This window comes from Anguilla rostrata, chromosome 19 (genome assembly GCF_018555375.3).
Source record: "Anguilla rostrata isolate EN2019 chromosome 19, ASM1855537v3, whole genome shotgun sequence".
NCBI lineage: Eukaryota > Metazoa > Chordata > Actinopteri > Anguilliformes > Anguillidae > Anguilla > Anguilla rostrata.
The window spans coordinates 10,542,681-10,565,510 of NC_057951.1; the positions used below are offsets into that span (position 1 = coordinate 10,542,681).

Genomic DNA, 22,830 nt, shown 5'->3' on the forward strand with positions numbered 1-22,830 from the left:
ATGTGGCTGAACATTTAACCATGTTATCATACTGCCTTCTGTTTTTAATATTTAGTGTGAAATTGCACTGTAGCAAACTTCTGTTCAAAAACCTATTGTACTTATTGTAGCGCCTGGAGACTCTGGTAATTGTCCTTAATGAGGGAGAAACTCAGGCAATTTGCAGCAGTCCCTGCAAGAAAACATGTTACCCTGTTAGAGTGTTATTAAAACGCACCCACGAGGGCTCCCTGAGGAGGAGTATGTTGGAGGAACAGGGAACTTTGTCATTTTTTTAGGCCCTGTGGTGTCCATCCACTTTCATGACACATCCACCTGCTTTCCCTAAGGTCCATTTCCAAATGATAATTTACATTTTCCAATAATTTCCAAATGAATTTTAAGCTCCAAATAGATTTTAGGTGGTGTTTTCAGTGTAAAATACAGAAATAATTTTTTCCAAAAAGCATCTCTACATGCCTTTCAAATGTGTGAATCGTCCTGCTGTGGAAAAGGCATCCCAGCTCTTCTAATTATAAAGACATTCTATAAAAGTGTGATAAATATTATAGGCAATATGTGGCAGGACAGAATCTCAAGGCCCTGGATATCCAAAAGACAGTGAGGTTTTTCATTATCATTTCGTAGGAAAAGATTTTCTTGATCAGAGAGCAGTATATTTCTCACTGATGTCATTTTCTAGACCCTAGACAAATTATCAGAAATGTAACATTGTAGGAGGAAATGCACTTCCTGATTCATAAGAACATTGTTCTTACTCTTTATATGCATAAAGTGCGGATGCTTTAACGTCTATAGAGTGCTTGCCGCGATCCACTGATCCCTAAAGTCCCAATCCCAGGCGCGCACATACACAGCACATACAGCACATGCATGCATACATACTAGTGCGCTGATGCACACTGACACACAGCACTCCTAATGCGGAATAAGTGGGCTGATAGCTTTCCAAGCTCTACATGGCGGTTGCTGTTGGCGCAGTGAGCTGAGGGTGCAGCTCCTTTGCCCCCCGGGGCCACGACCCCGAGCCCACGCTCAGCGCACGTGGGCGGACGGTCTCTGCGCTCTCTGCACGAAAGGGTCTCGACCTTCAGTTCTGAAGGCGTCGTGCTCGTATCCTGGCCCTGTTTGATTTGTGAGTGTGGCTGCTTTGGACTGAAGGGCCCAAATGTGCGGGGACCCCGCACTGCCCCACAGGGGAGGGGGGCATTCTCATCGCAACACGTTCATAAAACACGAGGGAGGAAAACTGTTAGGATTATGTAAAAAGCCTCCGTAGTGACCTTTGTGGCCTCTGGATTGGCTCGGTTAATAAAGGTACAGTACTGTTGAGTCCAGACTGAGCCCTATAGTTCAGGTTTTGGCTACGCCATTTATACACTATGGCAGTGAGTCTGCTGGGTTGGGGCACAGTGTGCTCCATCCCTCTGGGATTGGGTGGCTTTAAGTGGGACGAGGTGCAGGTTGGCAGCCTATTGGCCGTCAGTTTTGAGTGACACACCTCTCCTCCAATTGGCACTAGTTCCTCTTTAGTATGGCATGTGCTTATAGTGCGTAAAACAATCATGGCTTGTGGGTGAGCACATCAGAGGTGTGTACATGGCTCCTTGGGTGAGTGTGGTTGGCACTGCGGTGACACAAATCCACAGTGCAGTTGGTTATTAAAAATGCAGAAAAGGAGGAATATATAAGTAAGATAGAAGACAGACACATCGGGCGAAAATGCAGCATGACTGATTGGAAGACCCCAGGTCTTCACACGCGCAACAAACCCTGAGCTCTACTATAAACGTGACTCGCATAAAAACAGCGTTCTTGTTTTATTGTTTAATCCTGCATTATTGGCTTGCCGCAGCGTCGTGTGGGGACTAAAAGGAGCCAATCGTGCGTGATTGTAGAGACGAGTCACCGGTGATCAGTTATGGCATGGTGTCATATCTGCTTAGTCCCCACACTCTCGCCTGATTGGCCCGTGGAGGTGGCTGATTGGAGAGACTGCGCGGCAGTGGGACTCCGCTTGTGGGCGGAGCCGCAGTGCGATCCACTCCAATCACACGCAGGAAACAGGAAACGGGGATCCCTTGTGATGCCCCTTTCCACTGCACCTGGGAAACAGATGATGTCACAGATAGCAACCTGAACCATCTTGAGCTCTGCCTAGAACTTTCCACTCCACCCATCCTGATCACTGTGCACTGCTGACTAGTCTGTTTAACATGTGTGGTTGTGTGCCGTGTGCACAATGAATAGCTTCATACTCCAAAATTACCAGCCCAGAAGTGTCATCCGCACTCCATACAAGATTTATGTTGTGTGTGTTTAAAAAAAAAAAAAAAAATGTATTACATTTTGCAAACTGTGCATAAATTCATATTATATTCTGAAGGACATATGGAGGCATAGTGGGCATGGAACAATGCAAAGTACGAACTCACCTTGTGGGTATTTACATGGTTGGCAGATTTCAGATATGTTTGCATATATTATAGGCTTCTCATAGACTGCAGTTGCAATGTAAGAGGAGTGGGATTTCTGTGTCTGAAAGACGTGATTATTTAACGGCGGAGAACAGTGGAGCAAAGAGAACACATCACACAAGCGTGCACGCACACATCGGAGCACACTCTCTTCCTTCATAATTGTGTTGGAAAGTAACAGGGTATCAGGGGAGATCACTCCACATAGATTGCCTGGAGTCACCTCCAAACAGGGAGGTCACTGTGCACCAAGCAAAATGCATTTCTGTCAGTTGATTCAAAAAAGCCGGTGTCACCTGAGTTTTTACGCTCGAAAATAAAATGATTTGCCACGGAGCAGCTCCTGTTGACCGCAATCATTTGGTCAGAACTCAATCAGGGGGGAGGCTATTGCCCAGCACGTGCGTGACACACACACACACACACACCACTGCTGGTTCTGGCTGCAGCGGCTTTTCAGGCAGAAATCCACTTGCAGTGACTTCAGATGGGGCCCTCAGTGCTGGAGTACAGCAGTGCTGTGAGAACCCCCCACAGCTCACCTGCCCAGCCTTTTGAACTGCCACCTGAGCTTTGCCTCCTCACGTGGCAGTTAAGAGCTCCTGAGTTTCATAGCGTCAGTTTACCTGTCGTTTGAACTGGTCACCTGCAGCACTGTTGAGTGTTAGCATAGGCTATGGGTAAGAGAATGCCCTAGGGTCCTTTCCACGCATTTCAGCAAATCGCTTTGAGACAATACACAGCATAAAACATGCTGCACAAACATGTAGTGGTTATCTGCAAAAAATAAGCCCCTCTGAGGAAAATCACTTCCGTTGTTTTTTTTTTGTTTGTTTTTCTGCCAAAGCTGAACACCAGTGCTGTCCATGATCATTATAATGGTGAGGGTCATGCAGTAATTGTGGCTCGATGGCGTGTTCAAGTAAATGGACACCGGAGAGATTTATTTGTGCCGCAGTTGCTGTCGACATCATATAAACAAAGGCTCAGCCATTAATTACCCCCCTAAAACTGGAGAATAATTTGCTTGAGAGCAGATTCTTTCTGAAGGGGTGTGCTAATCTTTACTTTATAGATTCCCCTCTCCTGCTTGTTGAGGCTCACTTTGGTTAATAACTTTCTCCTGGGGCCCAGTTTTTTTTTTTTTTGTTGCCAATTACTCAAGAGCAGGATCAGTCACACACCCAGCTGCTGTCATTTAACGCACCGGCGATGATTTAAAGTAAATTAAAATTGAAACTCGGTGCGGCTTGTAATAAACCCACTGTTTGCCAGAGGGAGGAGTTTTTCCCTGCAGCAAAATTGAAGTTGTAACATAACTTCAGTTCATAGGGTGCTGGGTCATCGTTGTTGGCCAGTAAGACATCTGGTGACACAGTCATCTCCAGTGACTTTTAATGACTAATACTGCCATCGCTCCTGACTTCCCCATGAAAAAAAGGGGCTGGCAGCACTGCTGGTTTCCCTTGATTTTTAAAGGGAAATCAATGAGCTCTGGCCAGCATGGGCCCCTCCACTGTCCTCTCAGCCCTGCTGTTATTGAGACTCCGCTGCCCTCCTCATCACTGTCTGACCCCGGCTGCTACTCTGCCTCCTTGTCAGAGATGCTGGCACTCTGACAAGTGTCTCAAAATTTTACGGCCCGAACCCCCCCCCCCCCCCCCCCGCGCCGAGCAATTCTGTGTGGATATACTGGCGTCTAACAAAAGAGAAAAAAAAACAACGCAAATTTATTGTGTGTTAAATTAATGGGTTTTTTTTTTCTTCTTTTTTTCAAAATGGCTCTCCTTACTTTACAAGATTAATTATTTCTTGGAGGCCATTACCGGTCTGAAGTCGGCCGCAGGGTGACGCTGGGTGATAAGGTGTGAGCTCCACCGCGGAGCTCTCCTCTGCCTAGTGACTGTCCTGTGAGTGAGCCTGCTAATGCCGCCTGTGCGTGTGCTGGAGTAACAGAGGCTTCCTGTGAGGCTGCGGCGCATTGGCCGTGCGTGATGGGAGGCCCATTAAGCCCCTGGCCCTGGTTGCTGTGGAGCGTAGCTGCCTTGGCTTTGGCGCGGCCCGCTCCTGGATAGTGGCTCGTGTGTGCAGAGCAGGGCTCTGATTGGCTCTGGAGAAAGCGAGCAGGGCTCTGATTGGCTCTGGAGAAAGCGAGCACGGCCTTTGCCGGGGAATGAAATGCCTGGGGGCTGTGAGCTGCTCTCCCCCGGCTGGGCTGTGCACCCTCATATTGAGGCACAGCCCTGGCAGAGCACAGCTACTGATCAGCACAGTTACAGCGCAGCACAGTTACAGCATAGCGCAGCTGCAGGAGAGGTATAGCACAGTTAAAACACGCCCACGGCACGGCACAGTAACAGCATAGCGCAGCTGCAGGAGAGGTATAGCACAGTTGCAGCAAAGGTGTTGCGCAGTACAGTTAATACACAGTGCAGCACATAAATATATGAATGCCTCCTTGCTGCTGTTTAATGTTGTGTGTGTAGCGTGATAAAAAGCCGAGCGGTGTTCCTTCCTCAAAGTCAGAGCAGCGTGACTGTGTGTCTGCGTAATGAGACCGTGTGAGACAGAGAGGGAGACAGAGCCAGATGAGGCCTGAAATTTAGTCTATAAATTGTCATTCTGCTCTGGCAACTCCATAAATGAGACTCTCAAGGGTATAATGACAAATGTCCAGGCAGTTTATTGTGAAAAGAAAAACAAACAAAAAAAATAGCCAGCAGGTTGTAAAAGGTGCCTGGTGAAGAGGATGTGGACAAAAAAAAAATAATTCATTGATGAAGATTTGGAACTGAACCGTGAAACAAAACTGCTGTCCTTGGTGCTGAAGACAGTTTACCTCAAAATCCAAAGAGCGAAATATCCAAGTGGGGTTGAGAAATGCAGTGGTGGAGTTTTCTGAATGGACTTGGTACGCAGTAGGTGTGGGGTTTTACGAATTGGCCTGCCATATATAGTGAGGGTGGGGCTTTCTGAATGGACCTGTTACATAGCACTGTGTTGCAATTTTAGCTATCCAGAATGTAAGTTGCTACGGATACGAGCGCACGCTAGATGAGTTCCATTTTTTGTACTGTGATGTAATAGTGGAGGCGGGGTTCTATGAATCGGCTTGTTGCGTATTGTGGGCAGGATTTTATGAATGGGGCTGAATGAGTGCTAATGACGCTCATGCTCTTAAATAGGCTAGCATGAGAGGACTAGAAGCAGAAGGCCATGTAGTTCCAGAATAACAATGCCCTACTACTCCATACATACTTATGAGACGTCGTTATTGAGAGAGATTTTCTTGAAGCAGTGGGCTTTGTTGCTTCATAATTATGAGATGCTAAATCAAAATTATGAGACTGTTAAGACATTCCAAGCCATAATTCTGGGACAGTTACAAGATATTTTTTTAAATAATTGGTACTTCACTCATAATTATGGAATATCCCTCCCTCCCCATCTGCTTGTCAAATGCTGAGTGGCGTGAGCTGTTGAGTTGGATACCCTGAGGCTGTGTGCTTGCTCAGTGTTATAATCTGCATGCTGTGCAGTTGGAACTCTTTCCAAGCAGGCTTCCATTTCCTTACTATAAATTTGTTGCCTCGAACGTCTGCGAAATTATGATCGGGTTCAGTTTCTGAAAAGGAAGGGTGTTTGTGTTATTTTCATATTTTATTATTTCAATCATTTTATATTTTCATCCTTTCTCAGATCCTCATCTTTTCTGAAGGTTAAGCAGCATGCACAGACACACAAACACAGATGCACAAACACAAAGTCAAACACACACAGATGCCAACAAAGTCAAACACACACAGGTGCACAGATGCAAACACACACACTGCCACACATCTCAACCACACACGGACACACACACAGTGAAACACACCGTGGGGAGAACAGTAAGTGATCATTCTGCCATCCCGGGTGTTATGGGAGAGTATTTAACGAGGGCTGGAAATGAGCATAAATCAAGCCCCATTTTAATTGACCCTCCGCCCTGGCAGGGCTTCTGCTCTCTCACTGAGCGAGCTGCAGCCTGTGCGAGCCAAAGGGCACGGGTGCAGGCGGGGACGCTGCGGCTGGGTCTGGCCTCTGCTCAGTTTCGGCTGCCCCAATGGGACCATATCACACTGTGTTTAAAAAAAAAAAAAAAAAATTTAACGGTCTGCAATGGGGAGTTATGGCTCCAGTTCCTTAACTTGAGCAATCGCATCAGTGCAGATTTGCTGAACAGTCGTTGCCAATGTCAACATGAAACTTTCGAAACCGGCTGGCAAAACAGCAAATAAACACGGTGGTAAGCGAGCGAGCGCCAAGTACTTATTATGGTTTGTGTGGTTTCCTGGCGACCCGAGATGTAGTTGGCCATGCGAAACGCGACAGTCGATTCCATTCATCTGTATATTTGGTGTGTGTGTGTGTGTGTGTGTGTGTGTGTGTGTGTGTGCATTTATGATTAAGGACACTTAATGCTGTGCATGCTGCACAGGTATAGATCCCTGTTGACAAAGATGACTGGTGTTTGTTGGGACGAGGCATAGGGTTTCATCCTGTTCTGAGCTGTCTTGACCACAGGAGCAGAGGAGTGATGGAGTCATTATTCACATTCTTATGAATATGCACCAGACAGGATTGTGCTTGTGAGACAGCAGGATGCTCAGACACGGGGTCTGTGAAAGGATCCACGAAGAAGAGGGTTAGCGCAGATATGACTCTTACCTACACCCCCACCCCAGTGATGGGCTCTCAGAATGGATGCCCAGTCTATCTCTAATGAGGTGTGGAATGGCTGCTCTGTGACGCTCGGCTGTAATACCCTAACGCACCGGATGATTTCTTTGTTACTCGCCTTACTCGCACTCGCTGTGTGTGTGTGGTCCTTAATGGCAGATGCCCTGCTTTCCTCGAACGCGTCGAGAGAGAGAAATACTCGCACGGTGTGATGATCGTTTAGCGTGGCCGCGGGGCTCCTGTGGCGTCCCACGCCGTCGTCTCGCCTTCTTCCTCTTCAGAGGAGCCAGACGGCTCTCCCCTGGCACCGAGCCGGTGTCCATTAGGAACCGGCGGCCATTATCTGCCCTAACTGTGTGCCTTGCTCCGGTGTAGCCCCCCCTTCGTTTCCCTGAGGAATGGCAGGGTTTCAGGGCCCACGTTTTATCTGCCGTGATGCATAGGGGGGAGGTGGGAGCGGGCGCTACGTGCTCCCGGACGTCTCTGCAGCTGAACAACCGACAGGCCCTGATGTGCTTTATTAGGCCATCGCTGTTATCTGGTGAAGCATTGCTCATCATACTACAATTAACACACAAAAGAAATCAAGTTTATAAATGCTGTTATGTTGTAGTTGTGTTGCTCTTGAGTTTTAGACTGATATGCACACAGTGTATGTGACTTATGCTGGGAAAGATTTTATTCATGAAAACTGAAGCACTGTCATGTGATGCAAAAACTGCAGCTTGTTGAAAACGAGGTTGGATCCATCCAGGTGTGGATGGATTCTAGTGACATCACCTCTCCATTATGACATCACTGAGGCGCTCTCTGTAAGTGAATTGGGACTGGCTCTCCCCAGGGGACACAGCTCTCACTGCTGGTGTGATTAATTGAAATCATTCAAGGTCTGTTTCAATATTTAATGCTGTGCCAGTGTGTTAAACGCTGTTGGTTTTGTCATAGGGGTCCATTCAGACCCTGTCCTTCACAAAGAGTGATGTAACTCCCACACCCTCCGGTCCCTGTCCTGTATAGTCACATCATTCTGCAGACCAGGAAGTGGTGACACCCCTTACTCCTTTACCTAAAAACCTTCATCATTCCCCCCTGTGCTAGTGTCCTCACTGCTTCTGTGCAGACGTAATTACTGTATTATATTACCAAAATCGCTCGTTAAAGTTATTTATCTATTTGTGCAATTCCCTGGATTCCTTATGTGGAACGTTCCGTATCGCACACAAGGTCAGCCTTGTTTAATTGGAAAACAGTGTTTTTGTGATGAAGGTCATTATCTTCATAAGGCATTAAATCAGCTGATGGGCCTGTTCTTTGTGCGCCTTGTCCATGCTGGGGGCCACTGATTTTTAGAGAGCTAGCGGGCGTAGTGCGTTGGTCCCCTGATGAAGGCGTTCTCTGATTGGCGGATTATCTACACTACTGTGAAATTGATATTGGGCATCAGCGGCTTATTTATATTGGGATTTATTCTCCTCACAGACCCGCATTATCTACATTAGAGGCATCTCTTTATTTTCATTATCAGCGGTCTGGACACAGTGGGCCTGCTTATTTATTCTGCTGCAGACAGTGTTGGATTATGGGTATTACTGGGATGTGATTTTATGGCTTTGTTTGCTGGAGTGTAAAGTCCATTTAAAGATCCTTAAGACGCTGTTGTGGTATTCCGTCTGTCACCGATGCATGGCCCTTTTGATCAGATTTTGTTACACAGCATTTTATTTTTCAAAAGCGGTTTCTTCTGATTTAAGATTAAATTATGTATAAATGTATGAAACGTTGTTATATGATTAAAAGTATGAAAAGTTTTGCTGAGTCTTCAGAGAAGGGAATTTCAGAATTTCTCTTTGATGTTTTGGCAACACTTGCTTTTGAGCCAGCCAGATTTTTCTTCTAAAATCCCGGGCATATCACATTTTCTTTCCTTTTTTTTTGTTTGCAGTCTATCTTTTTTCTTTGAGTATATTTTAAGAATATAAATTTCTGTGTGGTTTTTCTCAGTTTCTAATGTTACTGTTCCATAACAGTCAGTATTAAAAAAAGAAACGGCAGCGTATCTGTGTGTGGTTTTGACGGTATTAACCCTTTGAAGAGTAGGTTTTTGGAATGTTTTTTCAACATTCTGAGTCAGTGTTCTAGAACACCACTGCTCTCCCATTACCAGTAGTGATTGTTACATCAGCACTGGAATGTTCAGTTGGCAGCATTCTAATCTAATATTTGTGATGTCACACCTCATAGGGTGGGTGATGGAGGAGTCCACGGTGATTGTTGCGGATTGCTGAAGCACTAAGACAGGGATATGAATGGCTGGCTCAGTGTTCAGCATGTTGTAGCACAGGCTCCACAATGTGGCTGCTCTGTGCAAGTGCTCTACAGGCCAGAGTCTAGATTTTCAGTTAGATGCCTTTAATGTCTTATAACACTCCTGAGATCACTGAGTAGTTAAAAATAAAATGTTTCTAAGAGAAACATACATACAATCATATGAGGAAAAATCAATAATTCCCAGAGAAAATATTTACTGGTGCTGGTGAATTGTACTTGGTGTCTAAAATGTTAAAGTATTTCAGATAGCACATTTGACTCAGATCTTTTTTGCAATAGGTTGTTTAGTTTATTTTTTTAAATCCGGTTGCCATGAATCTATGAATGTTATTTGAACTGCTGGAAATAATTTGCCATTAACGGTCTGTGTCTGTCTGTCTGTCTCTGTCCGTCTGCCTGCCTGCCTGTCTCTCTGCAGAAATGCATGAAGTTCCACACAGAAGCCCCCGTCTGGGTCTCCAAGCAGCGCATCTTGTGCAGCCTGAACCAGAGCCTGAAGGATGTGCTCAACTACGGCCTGTTCCAGCCCGCCCACCACGGCAAGGCCGGGAAGTTCCTGGACGAGGAGCGCCTGCTCAAAGAGTACCCCCTCCCCGTGGTCGCCCCCGTCCCATATCTGGAGGTAGGGAGCACCCCTCCATTATCTCTCCTGTCCCATGTAAGGAGGGCCCTGTCCCAGGTATTCCCCCTGCCCTGTGGCTGAGAGGTGTGCATTCACGTGTCAGTCATGTCCGTAGGGGCGGAGCCTAACGGTGGCCGGTGGTTAGGAGGTGTTTTCCCACAGCCAGGGGGACTGTGGAATGTGGCTAATCATTGGCAGCACAGTGGGTCTGGCACTGGCCTTCACCTTCACTCACACAGCGTGTGGAATCTGGAATCTGACCCAGCAGTCACAGCGCTGTCACCTTTAAATATCCTGGGACTTACTTAACTCCCCCCCCCGCCCCCCCTCCTCGCAGGAGTACGAATAGGATGTTGCCCTTTATTAATCATTTAGGATGAACATTAAATGTCATTTCCAGTTTTGTCTTAGGTCTTCCTCTCATGATTCCTGACCGGTGTCATTTAAAATTAATAAGCAAAAACGGCTCATCATCACCATGCCCGATTTATTATGCAGCAAGCATTTCAGAGCAGAGCCAGTACCCACTGCATCACTCTGCTGGGGTGGTGACTACCAGCGCTTTGGAGTAATATTTGAATTGTTTGTGAAGTTTTCCATTTCACATGCAAATGTGTGCTCTCTGTGAAAGCTGAGACTGATGGAACAGCCAGTCTTAACGAGCTCTCTCAAGCTGGAGATTAAAAATGTTGCGTTAAAATGTTTTGTCAGCAGCGATGTTCACCCCTTAGCACTCAGACAGCCCAAGATAGCCAGGCAGGAAGATGCTGCGTTAAATAGGACACACCTCTTCCGCTTGCTCGAATTTAAAGCTGTTTTTGCTAATATCTGGTGTAAGCTCCTTACACAGGTGATTGGGGGCGAGTCTGTGTTCCGTTATAAAGAATGCCGCCCTGCTCGGGGTCGCTCTCGCTGCGCTCGAACGGGAAACTCTGGATTTATTGGACCGTTGTAAATGTGTAAATGCACTGCGGTGGCTTCTGTTTACACACACAGAAAATAAAGGTTGTCTGAAGGTCCCCTGCCTTCACACTGAATCATTCTCAGCCCGGTGCTGCGAGGTGGCTCACACACTGCCGTTAACCGCAGGAGATCAGATCCCATATTCCTCTCCGATTCGGCGGCTGTTTCAAACCGACAAACGCACAGCCGGCTCTCTGTCAGACTCGGCGTAGGTCCCTGTGAGGTCATTGTGCTTATACAAGAGGAAGTCATATGCAGTCAGCATGAATACTGTGGCAATACCAGTACTCAAGAGGCCGAAAAGGGGGAATTTCTCCATTGGTGTTGTCATGAATGTGCATTTAATTAATTTGTCTCCCTTGGTGAAGGTGAAGCTGGCATTATATTTATTTATTTGATAGGCAGAATGGCAAGTGCCACTCAATGTGACTACACATTGCCTGTGGCATAGGCAGCCAATCACAGATTCCGTTTTTTTAGAGCGATGACTTCCTGCAGCGATCTCCACTGTACTGGGGGATATCAGGCTGGATAAAGTACGATCCGGTCAGTTTATAAATCTTAATTATGTGGAGCCAGGCCAGTTGAATTGTGTGTGCGGGCTTGTGTGGTGGTGTAGTGCGAGCCTGGCTTCGGCGCCGCGCGTCCTGCGCAGGCAGACGCGTGCAGTGTAACGCACGCAGGAAACGCGCCCAGCTCGTTTAGAGTAGGCCCGGGCTGCTTGAGTCCTGCAGGCTCTCGTTCAGCCGCGGGTTTCGGGTGATTAATTGAAGCCTGACAGCTGCCTGCTCGTGGCGCTCCGCTCGCTGACTGACAGAATTACTCTGAAAACCCCGCTGCCTCTCTCTGCGCTGCTCTAAGCTGTCCATTAGCAGAGCGCGCGCTCCGACGCGGCCGCGTGATGAGTCTCCCAAATCTGCAGTAAGTGGCCATTTGGAGCTTGGAGTGCAGAGCTGTGCGTCCAAATTCCACCCCGTTCAGCGCTGGCTTGCTGTGAGAGGAGCGCTGATGTTTGATGAGAGAAAGCGTTGTGTAATGAGGACTGAGAGTACTGACCTGGACGTCCCGAGTTCCAGGGGGGGTGGAGAGTGACTGGGTTTTTTGTCTTTTTCGTTCCCCTGCAGTTCCGCTACAAGAGGCGTGTCTACACCCAGACCCACCTGGAGGACAAGCAGCTGGCCAGGCTCCACACCAAGGTAAGAGCAGAGGCCCCAGAGGCCTGTGCCGGCCCTGTCCATACCCCCGTCCCGCTGGGCCTGCTGTGCCACAGCTGTTGTGCCACTGTGCTTGTTGACCCCGGGGTGCGAGGCGCCAGGGCCTTCAAACAGGAAGTGAGGCTGAAGCTGCTGTGGATGGGATGTGTGTGGGTGTGACTGGGTCTGAGGGCTTGTGGGTAATGTGGTCCTTGATGATGCCGGAGGTCTGAGACTGTGAAAGTGCCCGTCGCGTTGGCCCTGCCGCGCTCGTCTCCAAGGATCTCTGTCTGTTGCTTTCTCAGCCCCTCCCCTTAGAAACGCCTTCGCCCAATATCGCTGAGGGCGTGTTCCGTCATCAGAGATTTACAGGTGCGCATCCACACAGATAAGCAGCTGCACACGGCGCCGTACCTCCTGTTCGTGACGCAGCGCGGCTGTTTGTCCTGAAAAGGCTCGCGGCCTGATCCCCGCTCCCTGCTGAAGAGCAGAGATGAAGGCTGTCCTCTTCCTCTGATGTGTGCGCGCGCGGAGGCTCAGAATGGGCTTTGATCACGACCGATCGCGGGGTCCCTGAGGAGCCCTGCAGACGGGCTGCGATTGGGGCGAGGAACTAAACGAGCGCCCCGCCCGCCCGCTCGCACACCGCCATTCATCTCCGCTCACCTGCGTGTGACCCCCGCCCACCCCGCCAGCCCCCCGCGCTCAGGCGGGTCAGCAGGCCAAACGCAGCCTCTCCCCTTCTGAAGCATGCGATTGCCCGGAGGAAGAGCCTGGATTCCCTGCCGTTTGTCTCTCTTATGACTGGTGCAGTGTTTTTGCAAGGCCAAAAATCGCAATAGGCCGACCGCGCTTTGACAGTACGCACGCGCTGTCCTCATTACAGGCCGAGCGACAAGGACAGCGTTTGTCCCGTTTTGCTAGTGATTGATTTTTCTCCGATGGAAAATTGGAATCAATCAAAATGCCTTTAAAATTGAGTTGGACGTGTGTGAAGGGTTATTGTTTTGACTGCTTTGTCACCAGTGGAAAGAAAAGTCGTGGTGGGTCAGGGGCTGTTGCAATGTCTCCCAGTAATGAAAAACACATGCTGTGGCTTGTGTTTTTACATTTCTGCCTCTTGAATTTTCATGTTTTACAGATTATATACAATATTAAAAACAAGTGGCACTGCGCAAGTGATTAATTGCTTTATTTACTGTAACTGCATCTGCTTGTCTGGGTTTTAAGTGCCATATTGCCTATGATTTTTTTTCTTTCTTCGCTTTTATTTTGGACACATGACCAATAAATTGTGTAGGATGGATGCGTGTGTGTGTACGTGTGCATGTGCGCATGCATGTGTTTGTGGAGGTGTGTGTGTGGGTGTTTGGGTGTAAGAATATTCTGCAAACAGCAGAGGGAACTGGCAGCATGGAGATAAGACTGTAGTGGCTGTAAATCAGGCAGCTGTGGCTTATTCAGCAGCAGGGCTGTGCAAATGCAGGTCTGTGGTTCAGCAGGTCTGTACCAGCGCAGGTCTGTACCAGTGCAGGTCTGTGGTTCAGCAGGTCTGTACCAGTGCAGGTCTGTGGTTTAGCAGGTCTGTACCAGTGCAGGTCTGTACCAGTGCAGGTCTGTGGTTCACAGCTGTACAGCAGGTCTTGGTTTGCAGGTCTGTACCAGTGCAGGTCTGTGGTTTAGCAGGTCTGTACCAGTGCAGGTCTGTGGTTCAGCAGGTCTGTACCAGTGCAGGTCTGTGGTTCAGCAGGTCTGTACCAGTGCAGGTCTGTGGTTCAGCAGGTCTGTACCAGTGCAGGTCTGTGGTTTAGCAGGTCTGTACCAGTGCAGGTCTGTGGTTCAGCAGGTCTGTACCAGTGCAGGTCTGTGGTTCAGCAGGTCTGTACCAGCGCAGGTCTGTGGTTAGCAGGTCTGTACCAGTGCAGGTCTGTGGTTTAGCAGGTCTGTACCAGTGCAGGTCTGTGGTTCAGCAGGTCTGTACCAGTGCAGGTCTGTGGTTCAGCAGGTCTGTACCAGTGCAGGTCTGTGGTTCAGCAGGTCTGTACCAGTGCAGGTCTGTGGTTCAGCAGGTCTGTACCAGTGCAGGTCTGTGTCGGCATCTCTGCTGCACAATTTGGCTGGGCTCTTGGTGACCATTGATAAATGTGTCAAACAGAGTTTGTGGGGGGGAAAAACAGGAGCAGACTTGAATTCATCATCATCTGCTAACGAAATGGAGGTCTACCATTCAAGCTCTGACCAAGCCCACCACTCCACTTACCTTCTGCCCGTCAGCAGGACTGAGGCGTGACTGCTCATTGGTCCGCTGGCTCTGGATTGTTTGACTAATAGCCGGTAAGTCGGAAAGTTGGAAAGTTCAGCGAGTCAACTTCCAGCGCATTTTTATTGAGCTGCGCTGCTGTTTGCATAACGGCTATGAGTGTGAACAGTTCAGGTGGTGCCTCTGTGCTGGAACAGGCCCTGGACTGTGTCCAAACACAAGGCCTATTGTTCCGGAGCGGGAACAGGCCGGTGTTTTTGGAGAAGGCACAGGCCCGGGCAGAGGCCCCCGCTGCTCTGTCATTGTCCTAATGATGGGGCGGGCTGCTGTCTGCATTAGTAATCGGCGTGCCGAGCCGGCGGGTCTGCAGCACGCTGCTGTCATCCTCAGGCTGGGTCTCGTCTCTGTGAGATGAGTGCGCACTGTCCCAGGGGCTGTGGATTTGGGGTGGTGGGGCATTTGGGGGGAGGATGATTCCAAATTCCCAGACTGGTGATCTTTTCGTGGGGCCCCCAAAATCCCTGGCGGCGTGTCTGTGCGCTCCTGAAGCACACCGGTGCTCTGCTGGGCTTCCCCTGAATTAGCAGTGAGCTGGAGCTGGGCTCCCATCCCAGTACCTGCCCCCCCCTTAGCAGATAACACACCAGGATAACAGCTACTGAACTGATTCACCCCCCAGAAAAACATTTTTGGGCACGTTGCAATGCATATTCACAGGAAGGAAATTTCTTCACAGACTTGTTGAAGGCTTGCCTTTGCTACATTTTTTACTTTATGCATAATTCCGTCTGAAATTTAGGTCACATTTGGAATCTGCACACGACAGGTACCGAACTGCTTCTCTTTCTCCACAATATTTTATTTGGGGCATCGACAGAAACGCAGTGTCCATACACGAAACGGTGCTGTGGAGCTGCCTGTCGGCTGCTCCTAGACTCCAGATAAAACCCCCAATGCTGCGACTGAAAAGCAGGTTCATAGTAAACGATGCTGCCCTGTCACTTAGGAACCGCAAGCATGGGAATGCCCTGCGTTACAGTAATACATCCAAATGGAAGTAATAGAGCACACAAAATTACGACCCCCAACATAACACATACGTAGGAAAGACTGGGTTACTACTCGCTGGGGTTAGTATTGGGTTAATACTCGCACTGTGCATCGTTTACTGTCCTGCGTTATGTGTTTTTGTGGCATAAGACAATAACAAAGCTGGCATAGCAGTAGCACTGGCGTGCGCATGGCTCTGTCTTTATGCCCGGTATAATGCTATTGCTTAGTCAATTGCTTTTTCGTTTCCCCTGTCTGGGCAGGTGCCATGGATCTAGAACAGTGTGGGACTCGTTCATTTCCAATGGCAGCTGATTACAGCAGCGGTTAAAGCCTGCCATCGGATGCTGTCCAAGTCCAGTGACACAGCTGCCATTTTGAGTGCCGGGAGAGGTCTGTGCTTGTCCGAAACAGTCACAGGGTGGATGTTCTGTTATTGGATGGGTCTGTAGCTCTGCTGCGTCAGGGCTTGACCTTTGTCTTTTTTACTCTCTTCTCTGGGTCTGCAGGTACCAGGGAGTCTCGTCTTGGTGGCGGGCATTCTCTCTTTCTGACCACTGAGTGTCTGTGTCCCAGTATAGAAACAATGCTGTCTGTATCTTAGTACAGACACACTGCTGTCTGTATCCCAGTACAGACACACTGTGTGTCAGTATCCTAGTACAGTCATAAGTCCACCATTCATGGTCTGTCCTGTTTAAAATCAGTGCAGATGCTAATATGGGGAAGTTGCATAGCATAATATAAGGTGCAGGTAAAAATCCTCTGCAGTATCCAAATGAGGCACGGAGACACGTTCGCGCTGCATCACAAGCAGGGAAAGGTGTCGGCTCTTGCGTCTCGCGTGAAGTGTTTTCTGCTATGTTTTAATGATCCTGCGCCAGCGCTGTCAAAACCGGTTCTCTTCGAGGAAGAGGGCGTTTCGAAAAACCCGAGCCAGGGTGGCGGAGAGGCGGCGGCAGCAGCTCCGCCCGCAGTGCCGGCGGGATGAACCCTCTCCACCCTGAACGCTGGCTGGCCCCGCGCAGGCCCTCTCAATAAGCACCCCTAATCTCCTTATCTTATTGACGTCCCGTTTTTCATTCGTCGTATTGACTGCCTCTCTTGGGCCACAGCCAGTGTCCTCCCCCACCACCCCCTCCTTAGGCCTTTATTTCTGCCTCTACAGAGGGCCGGGTTGCACCGCCTGCGTTTGGGTCAAGCATTAGCCTACTTTGCATTAGCCTACTATGCTCGCCACTATTCTTTTCTTTCTCTCTCTCGCTCTCCCTTTCTCAGTCTCTCTCTTTCCCTCCCCCCTTCCCCCACACAGCTATTTCCTCTGTCCCAAATTATTTCTTTTCTTATCTAAGAGGACTGGGGGGGGGACAAGAGACGGTGTGCACGCCCGCACCCATCAGACTGGGGGTGGGGGTGATCATGTGACCTGTGGGGGCGGGTTAAAAAAAAAGGACCCTTTCTTTGGGTCAGACAAAGGGCGCACAGTCCTCAGAAGCATCCGATCCGGGAGCGCAGGGCAGGCCCTCCCTGCCCATTAGGGGAAGAGCACAGCCTCCCACAGCCCTGCATTTCGCTACGTGGTGAGATGGATAAGATCAGAGAGCAGGTATGGAGGCAGGCTCTGCCCCCACAGGCCTGTTTCTGCAGCTGTCTGACTCTAAAGGGCCCACCTGTGTCAGGAGGTTGTCCTCAGACCTGCCTGCCTTACACAAACATCAAAGGGCTTTTCACACAGGGCGGGGGGCGTGCCATTTAAGAACAAAAAGCCCTGCGCTCTGATGGGTGTTGTCTGGAGGGGTTGCCGTGGGGATCGTGGCGGGGTCGCGGCTCAAATGAATTTTCCAGCCCCCTGCCCTCGTCTGTACACAAACCCCACTCTGCTGAAATGGCCATTAAAGACAAATTGAGCGCAGCCACTGCTGGGGTACACACACACACACACACACACGCGTGTGCTATTTTAGGATGTGCACTCAGCTCCTGCACTAAGCAATTAATCAATTAAATGCCTTCTTTACTGGTTGACACGTTTTTTGGCCCATTTTAATTGGATGAGATGTCTGGGTAGTTCTGCGGTGGTGGAAGATGGCGGTGCGGTTTCGGGGGAAGTGAAATAAGATGATAGAAGCTGCCTGTAGACATGAATGTGGAGAAATGCATTTTCAATTCCACCGCACTTGACGCAACAAGGCTTTTGTTCCTTTAGGAACAGATGTTTTTTTTTTTTTTTTTTTTTTTTTTTTTTTTTTAAATGTCTCTGGATGTAGATCCTGTATATAACATAGCTTGGGATGCTTGATCATTGAGAATAATTGAGGAGCCAGGCGTTCAATCAATCGATCGATCGCTCCGTCTACATCCGTTGGTATTGCGATGATGCGATTGAAAGCACGGGACAGGAAGGGTCGACCATATTTGGTCGGGCTCGCCTCATCGGCTTGCCCTGGAGCTACGTTACATTGCTGCTGCACTCTGCGGAGCACACGGCGCTGCTCTGCTCTCTGAGTTACTGATTTCTGCCTCCGTGTGGGTTCTGCCGCAGCGGAGCTGTGCTGAACACCTCGCTGCGCGTTAGGGGACATTAACACTACCCGACCACGGCCGCCTGTGCGTCCCGCATCGTTTCACCGCTCTCTTCAAATATGTACACTCCGCTCGCATATGCAGGTGCGCACACACACACACACCTGAGAGAGGAGACAGGGTTGTGTGTGTGTGTGTGTGTACTGCAGAAGCACTCAGACAAACATTTTAGGAAAAACGCTCTCAGGCTTTTCTGATAAGAGAAATTGAAGTGAGGAGGGAGAGATGGGAAAAGAGAGAGACAGAGAGATGGGAAAAGAGAGAGAGGGGAAGAGTGAGAGAGAGAGAGACTGAGAGAGGGGAAGAGAGAGAGAGAGCAAAGAGTGCAGTACTGAAGACAATCTGGCTGCAGTCTCCCCGAACTGCTCAGAGACAAGCTGACCACCCCCCCACAGGCCAGCTGTTCCCGCTCACTGGCTGGGGAGTTCCACCTGTGCACAGCTGCACCCGCTCCAGCCAATCAGCACGCAGGAGCCCGTCTCTCCCCGAGAGTGGCAGCCCCTGGAAGACCTGGGCCAGCTGAGTGGAATCCCAATGCTGCCTCAGACGTGTGTGTGCGTGTGTGTGTCTGTGTGTGTGGCGTGGTTGTGTGGACTGTGGTGTGTGTGTGGGCTTGTGTCTGTGTGTGTGTGCTGTTTCTGTAGAAGCTGCTGCTCCCCCTCCCACCTCCCTCCTAGACATTACAACCACCCCCCCCCCTTAACCACCACCACCATCATTTCCCCTCCTCCCTCTCTTCCCTGCTTCTCTCTCTCTGTCTCCCTCCTCCCTCCCTCCCTCTCTCTCTTTCTCTGTTTGCGCCTGGACCCCGTGAAATCTCCACTCCGTCTCTCTCTCGCACGCGTGCTACTCTGGAGAGAGAGGGGAGAGAGAAAGAGAGAGAGAGAGAGAGAGGGGCAGAGAGAGAGAGAGTGTGTGAGAGAGGGAGACAGCGTGTGTGAGTGAGAGAGAGAGAGAGAGAGAGGGAGAGAGCGAAAGAGAGAGCGAGAGAGGAGGGGGAGAGCCGGGGATCTGGCCATGTGGATGCTGTTTTGGCCGCGGATGCCAAGCCTGATGATCGGAGATGGGTTCAGCTCTGGGGAGGAAAGAGGCTCAGGAGAAAAAACACAGCAAGAAGGCGCGGCGGAAGGACCGGCGAGCCAAACCCAACAGTAAGGTACCCTGCTCTCGCCCGTACGCGGCTGATACCGCCACCGCTGCCGCTGCTGCCTGCCGCTGCGCGCCGCGTCTGTAGCAGAGCCTAACAGACCCGCTCTCCTGGAATGTTAATGTGCCGTATTCCGCTGGAGCACTGCGCCGCGGGACGCTAGCCCGCCGCTCGCCCGCCGCCGCGTGTCCTCCGCCTCGTCTCCAAACCGCTCTTTTAGCGGTGTTACAACTTGAAATTGGAGGGAAGGGGGTGGGGTGGGGGGGTTGTAGGGGGTTTTGGCGCGGCGCCTCGGGTGCCGTGCGGACGTGTAGTCCGGCGCTGTCGCTCCGGCTAGCTGGGCGATGCGGATGGCATTAGTATGGATGAGGAGCGCTGATGCGCTGAACTTGTGGAGAAGGCAGTATTTCAGTCACATGTGAAAATGTCCCGGTGACTGTGGTGGATTTATTTTTATTTTTACATCTCTGAAGTGTTTCCTTGGACTCAAACTGACTGCAAATAGTTGCTGTGTTTTAGATTCAATAATGTTTTTAAATTTAGTGCTTGTCATTTTCAATGCCTCTGTTTTAAACCCACGGCCACAATGACATGGAATTAGTAGTCAGACATGTCTGTGTGCATTTATTGAGAAGCATTGATATGTCTGTGTGCATGTGCGTGTGCATCGGCGTGCACGTGCTCGCGCTTGTGTGCTTAATATACATTAGAGTGAATGCATGAAAAATGAAGATTGAAGTGTCATTTGATCCATAATTTCTGCAGCATCAGAGCGCGGTTCTTGGAGCCAGTCTCGGGCAGCTCTGTTGCGATGGCCTCGCTGGTGCGGATCATCCTTAATGGCTTCTGTCAGTAATGCGACTCTGGCGCTGTGTGGATTCGCTGTGGTGACCCCTGTAGCCACGGAAACGTTCCTGGCCGTGTGACCCGCCTCCGGTGGCCACGGAGTCGGCCTCAAACGGCCCGCGTGTCTCCGGCCAAACTTCAGCCGCACCCCGCTGGCCCGGCACCACGCATCACCGCCAGGATGCTCGAATGCACCTCGCGGTGTGGGGCATAAATATGTTCTTTGTTTTCTTTTGGAGGATTTCTGAGTTTCCTCCGCAGAACAGGGGTATGAAGTCCTGAGCATGTCGTGTTGTTGCTGGCTCATGAAAGAGGCACTTTGTGGCCCCATTTTAACGTGCAGGCATATCGCCCCGTACTCGACGTACCCGCGGGTGCTGTGAAGCCGTGTTTCACCTGTCAGGTGTTGGTCTGTGTGCGTGTGAGAACTTGCACGGTGCGTAATGACACAGGCGTGTGTCTCCCATGAATTCAGCGGTGGGAGACTCCTATTAATCATATCCTTCCCGGCACCTACTCAGAGTTTTGGCCGAATCAGTCTGGGGCCGACTGCCTCAGACGCCTCTCTTAACCACCAGTGACTCATCGCAGGTGTAGACGCAGCGCTGGACTGGGAGCTCCGTGGTCCTCTTGTCCCCCAGGGACAGAGCACAATATATAATAACAAGCGTTCATGAACAAATGGCAAAAGTCTGTCGGGTTTCTGGTCTCTAATATGGACTGTACGTGGTGGGGATTTTGATGAAAGTCCGTAGAAAAGTTATCACAGGTGCCCGGAGTTGTGGTTCCCACACCTCTCCTCGGGTACCCCCAGCTGGATCCAGGTGTCTGATGTGTTCCATCTCCAGCACACCTGATTCCTCCACTAATCAAGGCTCCGGCCTAGAGGCAGAGGTCTGTTCAGTGCTCATGGGTGCAGGACACAGCTGTAGAGTTTAGTGAATTAAAATAAAAAAAAATAAAAAATAAAAAAAAGGATGTTGGTCCGCACTCTCAATCCCCAGTGCCCTAGTTACAGATGGTCTGATGTCAAGGACACAGAGTACAGCTTTCGCATTAATTAATGTAGTGTTTCCCTTTCTCCTTCTGTTAAGACTCAAGCGTATCCCTTATTAATTTTTTATGTACTCATGTAGTGTAGAATAGATGACCATGGACAGGTAATGTGCAAAAAATGGAAACATCTAGGTTAATGAAGGATAGTAAGTATGTGTAAAGCTGAGGTCACATGCAGGCACCATTCAGCCATTAACCCTTAAGGTTTAAGATCACAAATATGTAGAATCTTCTTCTGGACGTTCCAATGCTGATGTGTCAGTCTCAACTGGTAACTGAAAGCAATGGAGTTCTAGAGCACTGACTTAGAATTTTGAAGAAAAAAAACATTCCAAAAACGTACTCTTCAAAGGGTTAATTAACCAAATAGCATCCCAGCATGCACAGAGTCCTGTATAAACATGGCGGACAGGGCTGTTGCCTGTAATTATGACTAGCATGGCTGGAAGTGGGGACTGGAAGTAAACAGCCATGAAAGCAGGCCCTGCCATCGCCAACAGGCATTAATGTCCTTCCACCAACCTTTCCCTTGGCACATTAGAGCCTCCCCATCACACACACTCACACTCTCTCACACACAGATGCGTGCACACACACACACTTTCTCACTCACACAAACACATACGCTCGCTCACACACACACACACACACACAGACACACACACACACATTCTCATTCACACACACACACACACACACACACACACACACGGTTGTTTTGAGCATTACTGCCCCTGTGCTGTGTGAATGGCCTGACTGGGCCGGGGCAGTGGTAGCAGAGTGCTGTGTGCTCTACCTGCCTAATGCCCTCCCACACACGGGAGAGTGATGGTGGGATTAGCGCTGCTGTAATGGCAAACAATGTAGCGGCGCGGTGTGCATTCTCCTCTCCCGCCCCCGGTTCACAGCCTGCCTGGTTTTAGGATTTCAGTGCATTCTGGGCTGCTGCAGTACCTGCCAGGCTGCCTCGGCACATTAGTGTGGAAATTGCTTTTGGGGAAAAGCCTGGAACCTGAAACGTGCGGGAGCTGCATCGCTAGAGAAAGATGTGCTCACTCTGTCTGCCTATTGCAGGTTACTGCTGTGGCACACAATGGGGGAGTGTAAAACCCCACCTGTTAGGACATGTGCTGAGTGACCATGGGTCATGCTGTAGCTCCATTACATCTCTGCTCTCCCTTTCAACATGTGCAAATGGCTCAGTTTCTTTACAAGCATGCAGAGTGAGTAGACTAGTTATACTATAAGCCCCACCCATCAGTGAGTAAGCAGCCAATAGATGACCTCCTTCAGCAGGGATATTGGAGTGAATAGCCAATCATCTATCTCCTGGATAGTAGGCTTCTGCTTGCTGTGTGTCCTTACAAACCTTGTTCCTGTGCTGTCCTGCCTCCTGTCCCTGTTTCACTCTTTCACTGACCCCCTACATCTCTTCACTATCCCTCCCTTTCTTTCACATTCTTCTCTTGTATCCTCTCTCTCTGTCTCTGTGGTGGTGCGAACGTTATCATAGCATTAGCATTGAATCACCGGCGGTCTCCCCCCTGCCCCAACTCGTCCATCCCCCTGTTGACGCCCCCCCC

At 49.6% G+C, this 22,830-nt stretch overlaps 1 protein-coding gene across 1 annotated transcript in view; it reads left to right on the forward strand.

Annotated features, from left to right (window-relative positions):
• Positions 1-22,830, forward strand: part of LOC135245803 (SH3 and multiple ankyrin repeat domains protein 3-like) — a 176,311-nt gene that overhangs the window by 48,026 nt on the left and 105,455 nt on the right. Inside the window, 2 exon segments of the mRNA XM_064319086.1 lie at positions 9,946-10,149; positions 12,237-12,308. Of these exon segments, the coding sequence (XP_064175156.1) occupies positions 9,946-10,149; positions 12,237-12,308 (276 nt within the window).